The sequence below is a fragment of the Simochromis diagramma genome, unplaced genomic scaffold (genome assembly GCF_900408965.1).
Source record: "Simochromis diagramma unplaced genomic scaffold, fSimDia1.1 OVJJ01000293.1, whole genome shotgun sequence".
Taxonomy (NCBI): Eukaryota; Metazoa; Chordata; class Actinopteri; order Cichliformes; family Cichlidae; genus Simochromis; species Simochromis diagramma.
This window is the reverse complement of record NW_024386801.1, coordinates 13,412,889-13,426,718: the sequence shown is the minus strand read 5'-3', so window position 1 is coordinate 13,426,718 and position 13,830 is coordinate 13,412,889. Positions and strand designations below refer to the sequence as shown.

At 40.4% G+C, this 13,830-nt stretch overlaps 1 protein-coding gene across 1 annotated transcript; it reads right to left on the bottom strand.

The window, feature by feature from the left end:
- Window positions 1-250: 250 nt before the first annotated feature.
- Window positions 251-11,001, bottom strand: LOC120729957 (AT-rich interactive domain-containing protein 3B-like). Its single transcript, XM_040025988.1, has 9 exons — window positions 10,668-11,001; window positions 9,377-10,009; window positions 5,481-5,555; window positions 5,293-5,365; window positions 4,262-4,445; window positions 3,200-3,450; window positions 2,726-2,983; window positions 2,536-2,625; window positions 251-1,466 (listed from the first exon to the last, which is right to left on the bottom strand). The coding sequence occupies exons 1-9, from the start codon at window positions 10,692-10,694 to the stop codon at window positions 1,327-1,329; spliced, it is 1,731 nt and encodes a 576-aa protein (XP_039881922.1). The 5' UTR covers window positions 10,695-11,001; the 3' UTR covers window positions 251-1,326.
- Window positions 11,002-13,830: the final 2,829 nt, after the last annotated feature.

Genomic DNA, 13,830 nt, shown 5'->3' with positions numbered 1-13,830 from the left:
TTGTGCAAAAAAACCCAAACAAAAAACAAACTATATGAGAGTGATGAGAACTAAAATAAGTGGGGTCTGAAAGCTACAAGATGAGCTGAAACTCAGCGAAAAGTCTGTTTTCTCTTTTAAAACTTGAAATGCATTGTGATCAACATTTCTTTTCAAACATTTACAAAACTACATGCTATCTGCAATCAGAGACTAGCCTCTGTGTCAAAAGTCTGAAGACATATTTTAAGTGCAAAGAAAGAAAACGGTATTTTTACAGCACACAAGATTTATTTTATTCCTCATCCCTACATTTACAGGAAACATGTTAATCCAACAGAGCTGAAAGCCAACCTTTTTTTAAAAAAAAATTCCCAGTGGCATTTGTTTGCGATCATGTGTGTACATGATTGTCCATTTACAGTTTATTTCAACAAATGAACACATGCGGCATTGAGCACTGCATATTTCTCTGAGGACTGAGGTAGCACCGTTTCAGTGTTCAAGTTGAGGTCATTAATGATACATTCTCTGCATTTACACTAATATAAAACAGCAATATGACAAGACATACATATAAGATAACAGTGAGTCCAGAGGATATTCCTGAGTCCAGAAGAAAGTAGCCTGAGAAACTTGCCACCATGGGAAGTCAACTGAGGTAAATGTGTCACTTTCTGCATACAACTCCCAGCAGAAACATCGCCTCTGAGTTACTTGAAATAAATGTTCTGTCATTTTGAGGCCTCGCCAAATGCATAAATAACAATAAAGCAAAAATGAATAAACATCTCCCCTGAAATTCCCTTTGATTCTTTAGGAGTTGCGATATTTCTGTGGAAACTGATGCCCTACATTTTCCATGAAAGCAGTTACACAAAGTAAAAACTTTTGCTCAAGGTAAACTGAAAGCTTACCAAGAGGAATACAAAATGGCTTCAAGTAGCTATGACACTGAACTAAGGCTTTTTGGTCTTCACTAGCTGCTCTTTGGCAACCACATTGTTGTACTGATGGAAAAGGCAGCTACGGAACGGCTTTTACACCTACAAACGCAGCTGACGTTCAAAGAGCCGTAGCAATTATTTTGCAAATTATTATTTCTGCAAACATTACCATGTTTGAAAAGTCTTCTAACAGGCACTAAGGTAAACTGAAACTATATTAAAATAAGCTTGAGGATAGAGGTCAAAAATGTTGACATTACACTATTAAAGTAATAGAAGGTTTCCTGTGTTGTGGCAGAGAATCCGTGGAGTTCATCCAGTTCTTGTCTGACAAGAGAAGTAAATGGTGTGGTGCACTGTGTAATCATTATGCTCCGGACAGATTAAAAAGCCAGTGATTTTAATTTGGTCCCTTTGAGGAGGTGGGAGATGAGGAGGTGGAACTTTGTGCGGAGGAAAAAGCGCTGAAACCACTTGTTCCTGCTGGAGTTACATTCTGTGACGACACAGAAGCAGCCGACTTCTGGGCAAACAGTTTTCCTAAAGAAGACAACGGCATTAATGACTGTGTCAGTTACAAAGAACTCACTGTGCAAAGGGCAACTGAAAAAGAAAGTTTTTACAGGAGTCTAAAAAACAGAGTCCGCCTCGTGATTCAGTAGCTTGTAGAACAAGCTCTAGCAGTAATAAGTTCAAGTGTCTCACATCATTATTTATTGCAGGCATTCATTTATGCACAGCTCTCTTAAGGTCCCGCCACAGTGGGTGGAGGTCTGGACTTTGACTGGACCATTGCGACACCTTGATTCTTTTGTTTTTCAGCCACGCTGTTTGCCGTTTGCTGCTGTGCTTGAGGTCATTGTCCTGTTACATGACCTACTTTCAGCCAAGCTTTAGCTCACAGACAAACGGCTTCATATTTGTTGAGACTTCTAATTGTTCTGTGATGATGTAACTGAGGCCTGTAGAGTCTGAGATGTGGCATGTGGATTTCTTGCCTTTTCTTTGAGTATTAAACAGCCTGAACTGCATGAAAAGACTGTCGTTTTTGTATCAACTACGTGTTTTATTCACAAAGAATTGGTCTCTGCCTTGTCTATTTTTGTAATTTCTTCCGACGTGGAATATGTTGATATCATGACTATAGAAGTCAGGGTTGTTAACTAGTACACAGTTAGTTTTTAGGAATTCTGACATGATTTTAATAAAATGCCTTAACTGGTAAATGTCTACCGTTGGTATCTGAATCTGTTCGTTGATATCTAGGATCAAGACTTCCTGTTCTGCATGTGACTCATTTATTAAAGTAGATCCATTTTTAAAAGAAAAATAAAACGCTAAATTGTAGTCAAACAATAGCAGTTTGTGTTGCAGTTCAGCAAACACAATCCCTCTTTTGCTCTTGACAAAGGCCATTTACCCTCATGCAACCAAAGACATGAAATGTTATTGGTCAGTGGAACTGGTACTACAAGTGCAGCACACATACTGCTTATTTCTTTCACTGTAGATATCAATTAACTTAGTTCATCACCACGTGCGCTTGTTCCTCTACATTAGTGTCACGCACCAAAGAAAACACGCTTCCTTTACAGGTTTCATAACTCACCTGAGTAAACTGTGCCGTTGACCTCCACAGACACGCTGATACTGGCCGCTCCATTAGTGGAGAGATTCAGCGACAGATCGTGTTTGCTTTCTGACAGAGGAAAAACAAAAATTCCAGTGAAGGGTCGGTTCCAGAATAAGCATGCTATGATGTTCAGCCATGACAGAGGTCAAAGTAGAAGCAAACTCACCATTGCCAAGTTTGAGGTTCATGGGGGTAAAGTGAGAGGCCATAGCCAGGAGGTTTTGTTGGAGTGCCTGCTGCATGAGGCGCTGCTGCTCCTCAGCGAGGCGCATCATTTTCTTCTCTGGGCTGTCAGCTACAGCTCCACCTGCTCCTTGCTCCAACCTCTCTCTAAGATGCTCAAATGTGGCAGCTTGTGCCAGCTGCTGCTGCCCCAGTGCCAGAGCCATGGGCAGCTGGGGTACAACAGGGGTGGGGGACTCATCTGATTGGAAACGAAAGAAAAATTATTATGTTCATAAGAAGTTTGAAAAATTATATATTTATTATTCACGATTCATGATTACTGGAAAACAAAATGATTATCAGTGTGCTAAATTTGCATTGCAGGGCTTGCCTATGACCCAAACACTATAAAGAGGCTTAGATTGTATCTGTTGTAAAATATGATCATTTTAGAAAAGAAAACAATGCGGCGTACCTATGCTTCTCTTTAAATGCGGACTAGCGGAGGTATTGCGGCCATTGTGCGTGGTCAGAGCGCTCTGCATATTGGGTGAAGACAGGCGTGCATGTGGAGCAGAGCCTGGGGAGGGGGAGTAGCGGTACAGACTACTGGTGTAGCTGGGACGCCGGCCTTCTCTGCGGTTGCTATCGATGGCCGCCTGTAGCTCACCCGGAGAGCTCAGGCCTTTCTTCTCGCACTCAAAAGGATACAGATACTTCATATACCTGCAGGGGGAACGTTTCATGGGTTTTCCATCCATTTTCCACAAAAACATTTTTAATTATTTGCAAATATGAAGGATAAAGCAGATGGTTCCCTTTTCAAGTCTTTATCTACAAAATGCTAAGATCTATTAATTGTATGGTTCTTTAGGGAGCAGTTACTGGAAGTCCACATTTTTGCCAACAAATGAGCTAAAACATGGAGATTCTAGCAAAAGTGTGGTTGTTCCTGTGGTAGTAATGTTGGTTAGCCACCCAGTCCACATCTTAATGAATGCTGGGTGAACTGGTATTATATTCTGTGGAGATATCCACGGGATAAATCCCTCTGTTTGCTTAAATACCACCTTAACAACAAAGCTCCTGTTTTTCTGTGAAATGCTTCAACAGCTACATGATTTATTGCCATGAATGCAATTTTCAGCCTCCCCCCCCACTACTTTTCTTTCTAGCTGACTGCCTGCAAAAGCCTCCTGTGAAGACCTACAAAGCCACAAGCATAAGACTCTGCAGACTGTTATCTTTTAAAATTACAGACTTTGCAAACCATAAAAATACATATCTGATCGGCTAGTCAGAAACAAAGTGAGCAAAGGTTTCATTTACGCAAATTATAGTTATGTTCTTGCAGCATTATGGTGTTCAGAGAATGATTACATTTCATCATTTTTAAAATAACAGAGTCACAAATATGTGCTAGCTCTTGAAAATATATTCAGCATTTTTGGAGTAATTTATAGTCTAACCAATACAATCATTTAGCAAGCCGATTGTTGATCAAAAAAATCTGCCAAAACACCTGAGAGAAACCTACTGGGTGCGTAAGGTGAAGGCCGCACTGGTGATTGATGTGGGGAGACTGAGGCCTTTGGTAATCTCCCTCCATATCTTCTTGTTAATAACCTCCACCAGGCCTCCTTTCTCTGTCACAAGCTTGTAAAGCTTGTACAAGTCCAGCACCTGTTTTGCCATGATGGGGATGCGATTCACAGGAGTTCCTGGATAAATAACAGAATGCATTGAAATGTCGCTAAACAAGAACGGGTCTTGTGAACAACGTGAGGCAGAAGCGGAGGACACGAGCATCTTCTGAGCGGCACACCTGAGGGCCTTAGGTCAGAGTTAGATAATGTGGCTTAGCATGTTTAATCTGCGCGGATAGAGTTGTCAAATGAAGCTAGTTTCAGATGTGAGGCGGTGGGGGTGGGGATAATCCACAACAACAGCTTTGTTGATGCATTGATCTAAGTACAAGGAGAGGGGCTATGTTAGAGTCAACAGCGCCAGCAGGCCAAACTGACCCTTCCGGTCCCGATTTGGAGAAAAGCCAATTAATGAAGCCAGCTAAAAAGCAGTTGTAGAAATCAGATTACTTTGTGCTTAAGATGAACACAGACACACATGCACATTTTGCATGGCAATGACCTTGCCCCACATAAGTGAAGATTAGTGAACATGTTGCACTTCTTCTTGGATTTGTTTCCACAAACAACAAATCCTAATCTTGGGATTTGTGGAAACAAATCCCAATCTGTATGAAAGTCTTTAACCAAGTGGCTAAATCCAGGGATGAAGATGCAGAAGTGCTGAAAAAGAGACTCAACCCATCTAGACTCTTGTGGTAAAAAGCAGAAATAGGCAGGATTACAACCTCAGTCTGGGTTTCCACAGTTAGCTTCCCCATGTATGATGTGCTCCTGTTTTTGGTGAGTTTAATTGTAAGAGTTAATCTCTATATTAATGGTACTTACCTTAGTTAGCTGATACTAGGTGACACAACTTTGCACCCAAAACTGCCTTGTCCAAATATCGACAATGTAAAAAATGAAAGGTTTTGAACCTCACCTCGTTTCTGCATAAAGACAAAGAGCTCGTCGAGAAACTCCTTCCGTTGTGGGTCATTATCCAGTTCATAAAGCTAGAGGATAACACACACACACACACACACACACAGACAGGAAACAGGGCAATAAACTGTTAGTCTGTAGTTTCTTCAGTTATTTGACATGTTTACTTCTACCACATATACGAACCTTGGCAAAGTCCCGAGATGGTTCTCCTCTTATTTTAATGCCGTCAGTCTCCTCGGCCCACATGGCACTTCCTCTCTGTTCACACAATAACAGAAAGACACATTAAGAAAATCATTTCCAACTAGCTGCTGCAGGGTAAAAGTCGTTATTCTGCTTAAAGAGTACCAAATTCTATAGTGACATAATAATAAAAACAGGTCATTAATTCAAACACTGGTGTTGCTGTTTTTCTAAGTGAGATACTTGGAGTACTCCCAAGTACACCATCAGACTGTCCTCTGGTAAACACATGATTACTGTAAATATCTGACTGGGCCATGACAAATACAATGGAGATCAATTAAACGAGCCGTGCTGTACTGGAAGATTAATGTGACATGTTATTCTTCCACCACCTCATCAACGTAGCAAAGGTTGCAAATGTGAGTGGAGGGCAGCCTGAGTGCAGCTGAGTGAAAAGGCCTGCTGAGCTGGTTATCCCACTAATATGCACTGAGTGTAGCATTGTAGTGCAAGTAAGTAAAACCCTTTAATGTGACATTAATTATGTTTTTCCTCCCTGAAGAAATTACAAATTCATTTCTATATGCAGCTTATGAAAAGCCATCGCAGCCTTGCCTTCTGTCAGTTCTTGCGGGTGTGTGCCTTTTGGTTCGCGCTTGTGTTTTATATTAACATGTTTTATATTAAAACAAGGAGGAGTCGTTTAGACAACAAAACATCAAAACATGTTTTTGTATTTAACCGCATCAAAAACCTTCCATTCTTATGTTTTAATCAAAATAACAGGCTTGTTTTGTCTTTTTCGCATTTAGCCTTTTACTTGATATTTTGTGTTTAACTGTATCATTTTGCCTTCATAAACACATACCTATTCACTGAATGTTTGGTGTGGTAATAATGTCAGCCCGGAGTCTAAAAGCCATAACATAGAAGCCTTTGTTTCTCTGATTAGCCAGTTGAGAAGCGATTATCATTTGGCTTTCGCTCCAGCTGTAACCGTCCTTGTGTTTACAGTAAAAACAGAAAGGCAAACTGCAGATACCAACGCATATCAACAGCAGGCTGAAAGTGAACCCCAGTGGTTCTCTTTGACGTCAGCTCCACAGCATCACTAACGTTTACTACAACCAACTTAAAACTGGACTTTCATTTCACTACTAATAACTGTGTAAGACTAAACACTGTCACATTAGTCGTGTACACAGTTTAATAGCTTCAGTTGTTTGTATTCTATTGAAACTTTGATTTAACCACAAACCCATCACTTCTATTGAGCTTACCAGCTTTTATATGCACACAAGGCATCAGCTTTTCCAACTTTTATCCATTAACTAGTCATCAAAACATTGCAGCCAGCTCTTTCAACCACCTATCCATTACTTTTAGCTAATCACAGAACAATCCTTTAAATATTATACCAACCTCCTTGACAGTAAACCTATTACATACAACAATATACATTTTAAATATTGAGCTATTCTAAGTATTAGCAGCGCTTTCACAAAGCATGCACCTCGAATTTCCACTCTGATGACCCTCATCTTGGTAGGAAATCACTGTAACAAACTCTTATAAAAACCAGCTTGTGCTCTGGTAACTATTTCCAGTTTGTTGCGGGTAAACTGGTCAAACTCGTCCCAGAGGTTACCAAGCTGTTGACACATCCAACAGATTGGCCTTAGAATTTCTAATCAAGGACTTTTACGCTTTCAGCAGAAACACTATTGAAGGTCTTTTCAGCATCAAATCGAAATAAAACCCTCCCCCCTTCCTTATTGATGAGCAAGTGAGACCTACTGTGGATCTGTTAACAAAGAGCTTTCAGTTAATTGCTCACAGAGCTTTCACACATCCCGGCCTGGGAGTCCTGATAGTATTCAGTATGTAGGTCAGGAAAAAAGGGTTTCTTTTGTTTTGTTAAAGAGGCAAGTTTTATTTATGTGATTTTTTTTCAATATATTTAAATTCAATTAAATTTAAATGCGGATTACTTCAAAGTAAAAGTCTGTCTTGTCAACCAGTCGTGACCGAAATCAAGGCTGACATTAAAATAGTGAAATGTTAATACTAACCGACTGCCCCCTATAATGAGCTTCATTAAAATCATTCAGTTTCTCCAACAGGGCAAAAGTGAAAACTCACCCCTCTCCAAATCTCAATGCAGCGACAGGGGGTCCCACATTTTTTTTAGCCGAATCAAATTATTGGCCCTTTAATCCCCCCAGGAAGTCAAGATCATTTATCTGGCTCCTCGCTGTGCTGCAAGCTTGAATGAACAGGGGCTCTTTATCCCCACCCAAGCTACATTTAAAGGCTTACAGTGAGACTGCACATAAGGAGGGAACAATGGCTGTCCGGCGTGATGAGGCTTGAAACGCATGTCAAGATTTTCAAAGATATTTCGGTAATGAATTGAACTAAAGAAAAAGAAGATAAAGACGCCGTAGAGCACGGCACAATCGTAAGGTGAAAAGAGCAGCTATTTCAACCAGCCACCGATTAACTTGCAAAAGAGCCACTTCAAGCTTGCGGACTTGTTAACATGGTTGTTGGATAAGAAAGCTTAATAGGCAACCAGTAAACATGAGCTCCACTTTGAGTTTCAGCTGCAAACACCCCCAAAACAAAACAAAAAACCCACAAAAAACACTTATTTCTTACACAAAGAAAAGAAGAATTCTAGCTCAGTTGGTTACTCATATTTACAACCCTGCTAAGAATCAATAATACTGCCAACAAAAATGGAAACCAGACTAAAAGACTTTTCATCAAGTAAATCCCAATATAATTAAATATGACAAAGAATACTTTCTGCAGTTAATTTGACAACTTACAAAGATCCTCACAGATCTGAGTCACAGCAAAGGCCTTGCACAAATTTGTTCTAATTTTAGTTTCGGGCTGTGAGATGTTTCTGACTTTTCAGCAAAAACAAAAACAGAAAGCAAACCATTAAACAGACACACACTTAAGCCTTTCCACCACAGTCTCTCACAGCTCTCATTACTGCGCTTAAACTAAAACAAAATGTTCTTTATTGCTGCAGGCTTGGCTTGCTGGCCTGTGAAAAGGAAACACATTGTCACTGCAGTGGCCATATAATGTATTGATTATTTTCAGTGAAATTAAGCTGCCATTTAGTGTTGCCCAGCGACGCCTCAGTTATGCAAAGCCATCTGCAAGACTACAGTAACATCTGGGCCTGGATGTTTGTACTTCCACATTTGACTTAAACCAAAAATCAGACAAAGAGGATAAAAAAAAAACAAAAAAAAAACAACTGAATAATGTGTAAAACTCTGGGTAATGGTATCAAAAGGACCATTCTTCTCCTGTGAAACAACTGCAAGTAAATTTTATGGTTAGCAGTTTGCATGGTGAGCCACAACCCAGCTGTCCCTGCACCTACAGCCCTCATTAATCAGTGCATTATATTGACGTGGCAGCCCTTTTTCACGTAGAGACGAACCAATCAGCTTGCTCCCCAAAAGAAGGGGAAAAGACAACAGCTGGACACTGAACTCATACAGTTGCAATTTAAATTCAATCCTTGGCTGCATTTAAAGAAAATCTGACTGATCTGCTCTCATTTCAAGTCCACCTTCTTAGCCCTGAAGTGGACTTTGAAGGTAGAACTGGTGCACAGCCATGATCATTTAGCCCAGCCAGTGGCCAGAAAGTGTTTTCAAACATCTGAGCCACGATCTGATGTATGGCAGAGAAAAATCTCTGGCCTGGAAAGTAATTAAGATGTGCATCTGGCCAAAAAAAGCGCACCTTCCTTCCCGTACATCAGGAGGGAAACCAGGCAGCAGTGAGGAAGGTCAACAATTAAGGCAGAACATACGTATACACACAAAATAACAATTACAGATGTGCATTTTCTCTCTTACCCGTTTCACTGACTCATCAAAGCCCCAGTCAGCAAAGCCATTCGCTGACGCGAAGGCATGATGACCCGCCGGTGACATCAGATTCTTTTCCATGTGCTCTTGTTTTTTTCCTGAAGGTGGAGATTCAGACGTTTGCTTCCCAGCCGCTGATGGAGATGTAGAATAAGGCTGGAAGGGAAAATGCGATACATGCTGGAGTCGGGGCTTCTTTGCCTGTTGATGAGAATTGTTGTTCTCCTCCTCCTCCTCCTCCTCTTCCTCGCCCATGTCTTCCTCCTCGTTGTTCTCCTGAGAAGTCAACATCTCCTGTTCCTCATCTTCTGAGTTTCCATCCTCCTCTGCCTCTGGATCCACTCCGCTCAGATGATTATTCAAGGCCTGCTGGAGTGCTGGATTGCTCTGTCCATCTACTCTTTCAAACAATGTAGAGTCTGGTCTTGAAAACGAGGCTCTTGCTGCGGCAGCTTGTTGAGCAAACAGGAGCTGAGCGTGAAGAAGCTGCTTCTCCTGCAGGCTCATCTCCAGCTTTGCTTCTTGTTGTTTCTGCAGATGCTCCATCACCACCTCCAGCTTCACGCCAGCTGGACAGGACTGTGAACACCCAGCTGAACTTCCAACCTCTGATAGGTTGGACTGAGGAGAAAAAACACAAATCACTAATGGCAGAACTTTAATGAGAAATTTTAATATCTTAAAAAAAAAAACAAGATAAAAAAAACTGTGTATGATGTGATTAACATGTTTTAATACCCAGCAGCAATTAGGTGGCCTACTCCACAATAAACATGGTGAAAAATGCTTGCAGAGGCAAATTAAACATAATTAAATACCAGATATTAATCATGTTTTTTTTTTCTTCTTCAAGTTAAGGTAGACTACCTTTGGTAATCGCGAAGAGTGGACATCAGAGAGCTCATTAAAAGGGCGATAAAGTTGAATAAACAGTTGAATAAACAAACACAAAAAGCGTAAATTTCTATTAAAACACATTTTTACATGGGGCCAAATATCTCTCATTTATAAGTTCAATAGTCGCAATTTGCTTAAGGGTCCTCGGAGTAGGTTATTTCACAACGGGTTTCGTCGTTTTTATTGGACACATGGATGAAATTTAACTTCACATAAAGCTCACTTTAGTGCTTCAAACTTGTTGCCCTTGAGGGGAATGACAGGGGGAGCTTTAAAAAGCGTAAATTATCATAGTAAAGTCCACTTTTGTCCCATTTTGCTTTGTTACTGTAACGAACACGAGTGGGTGAGCTACGAAAGAGTCGTCGATAGGCTTACTCACCATTTGCGCCTTTGAATAATTCATCATCGCCAACAGGTCTCGTGAAGTTCTTGCTTTTTTCCTTCGCCAGAAGTTAATCGCATCTCATGACCACTTTCTCCTTTTTTTTAAAGTAGAGAAACACAAAACAAAAACCCCTCCTGTCGATCAAATGTGGTTTAAAGCCCCTCGCTGTGTGAAGGCTGGAGTAATGGGAGCTGGAGGAGGGGTAAATACTGCTGTGCTTCACCTCCCTGCGGTCACTCGCGGAGCACACAAACTAAAATATCTTCGATTGTCTGCGAGTGAGTGGCGCACACCCCCAACTTGGATGAATGGAAAGCCCGCCCCGTGCGCAAAGATCGTAAAGTGCTTTATCGCTTCCAGCTATGTGTATCTTCCCACCCACTTCTCAAGGAAATCCCACCCAAAGCAGAATCCATTGCTGATTCTTACAAAGGTGATGTGACCTTTACCGTAGAAATAAATCAATAAGATAAAACAACACGTCAAACTAGTGAAGCCGTCTTTCCTTTATTAATAGTGTTTGCATTAGGGCCGAATTAAATCATTTTGGGAGAACCTCATGACAAAGCGTGAAACGCAAAGTGTGTGTTTTTATTCTGATCAGATATCTCCAGTGAATTCTTCCTGTACTCAGTGCACCACTATCATGTAAACACTCACTTCTGTTTCCAGGGCCAATAACAGGGTTGTTTCAGTAGGCTGGCACATGAACAGATCAAGAACCAGTCTGTGGGTCCAGTTCTATCAGAAGTAAATGCAAAACCAACCACTTGGAAACTGGTTGAAAAATATAATTGTGTACAGAGCTCCTGCCTCCACAACCCGTGAGCCCATAAGCCCATCTGTAATTGGTCGAGAAAGCAGCAGATAGATTACTAACAAGCACATCACCCCTATTCTTCCTTCTCTTTATTGGCTTCCAGTCAAATTAACAAATCATCTTAAAATGGTATTAATTACATATAAACAGCTACATGGACAGCCTGCTGCATATATATTAGAGCTACTGAGACCTTATATCTGCCACCGACCTCTCTGATTTTCTGATCAGGGTCTGTTGAGGTTGTCGCTCCTAAATGTTGGAACAGCCTTTCTCCTGTCGGATGTCCTTGTTGGACTTTCTAGCAAAGTGAAAGTTCGTATTTAATATTCAATTACATTTTATTTATATGACACAAATCACAGTAACAGTAAACTCAAGTTGTCTCTACAACAGTACAGAGAAAACACCGACAATCAGACAGCCCACTATGAGCAAGCACTTGGCAAAAGTGGGAAGGAAAATCTCCCTCTTAACAGGAAGAAACCTCAGCAGAATTAGGTTTAAGGAGGGTCAGCCATCTGCCACAACTGGCTGTGGGTGAGGGGAGGGAGACAGGACAGAAGACACACTGTGGGAGAGGGAGCCAGAGATTAAGAATACTAATGATTAAATACAGAGTGGTGTATAAACACAGAGAGTGAAAAGAGATGAGCATATATATATGTGTGTGTATATATATATATATATATTGTTCAATTGGAACAAAAGAAGCATGAGAAAAAAACCCACTACTTTCTTGATCAAGACAAGAGTAAAAGAAAGAAATACCTTTCAAAGTAAACGAGGATGACCTCCTGACCTCTCCCTCGGGAGATGCTTTATGTTACTGAGGTAACCCATCCAGTCACTAATCCAATGTTTTAGTGGCAAGTGAGGCAGTGGGGCAATTTTGCACAGCTTACATACATCAGGCTCACCATGCAACAAATAATACACAGCTTAAAGGTGTTTAATGGCTAGTTTGTGCTTGTTGTTTGTCAGTCTGTTCACAAACATTTCTTAACCAGATAAGCTGTCAGTCCAGTGTGGCAGTATTGCAAAAACAAAGATGTGTGCATTTGCTTTCTTCTGTGATATTTCCTGGTCTGTAAGAGACGCTCTGACTCTGTTGTACATGGAAACAATGTGTCTTTTTATGGTGTGGTTTTGGGGAATAATTCCATTGTTTTTAACCAGTGGTGTTTGGTAGGGCAAAAATAACGTCTTACACGTCCTTTGTTTTATGTTCACATTTAGAAAGTACAGGAGCTAGGGAGCAGTAAGATGTGCATAAAAGCACTGAAACATTAAGAGCTATTATTCCCAGTGAATCATATCCTTTTTCTCCCGTTGGCGGGGCATTAAAAAGGGCCATTCAAATTTGAGATAGCAGTGCCACCCCTGTCCCCAGCTGGTGCCACACCCCTGCTGTTTTCCAATAACCATTCAACACATTTATTTATGAAGGAACTCTGAAGTAACTAAACTCTTCAAGCAGTGCCAGCAGGAGAAATGTCTCCTTTCTATAGTTGCCTGCTAAGAAAACCTAACTATAACTGTAATCTCGGCGCCTTGGTGAACATTTGATGCTCTGCTATTCTGAGCAGCAAAATACTACATGTGATTACTCTGCTTGCTCGGGGGAATCAGTGTCTATAGTTTCTCCCACCAGTCTAAATAAAGCTATTGGCTGACGCTGTTGATGTGAGCAGAACTCTTAGATTCAGCCATCGAATAAAGCTTTTGTAGACCTGTAGGTAATCACAAGCCAGACCAACTATATCTAAATATATATATTTATTTATTTTTTTAATTTTAAACCCAGCAAGAGAAATCGAAATTAAAATGCTCTGCAGGATGTTTTGTGGTATTTAGATCACGGACAATAATAACTAGCCCATTGTGGCACAGAGTAGATAACCGCCATTTCCTGCACCTCTAAAAATATTCTAGTAGGCTACCAATAAGATAATACTATCAAGTGTCTTAGCTTCTCAGAAATAAGTTCATACAGATAAAAATAATAAGCAGCTGAAGATCTATTAAAGGGGTTTTAATTTTATACTAGATACTTTTAAGGTTTTAGTTTTACCGGTGTAGAAAGCACAGAAATGATCCTGTACTCATTTTAAAAATGTCCCATTCCATTACACAAAAGTATCACTTCAAACCAAGCTTCCTTAAAATATACCTAAAAAAAACAACATAGTCTAGAAGCCTAAAGAACAAGTCATTTGTTAATGTGATTCTACTGCACTAAATTTTTGAGGCATATTTGGAAATCAAAAGCTACATTTTTGTACTGAAATAGTTTTGCCAACTTTGACTTTTAGTTCCTACATCTAAAGACACATT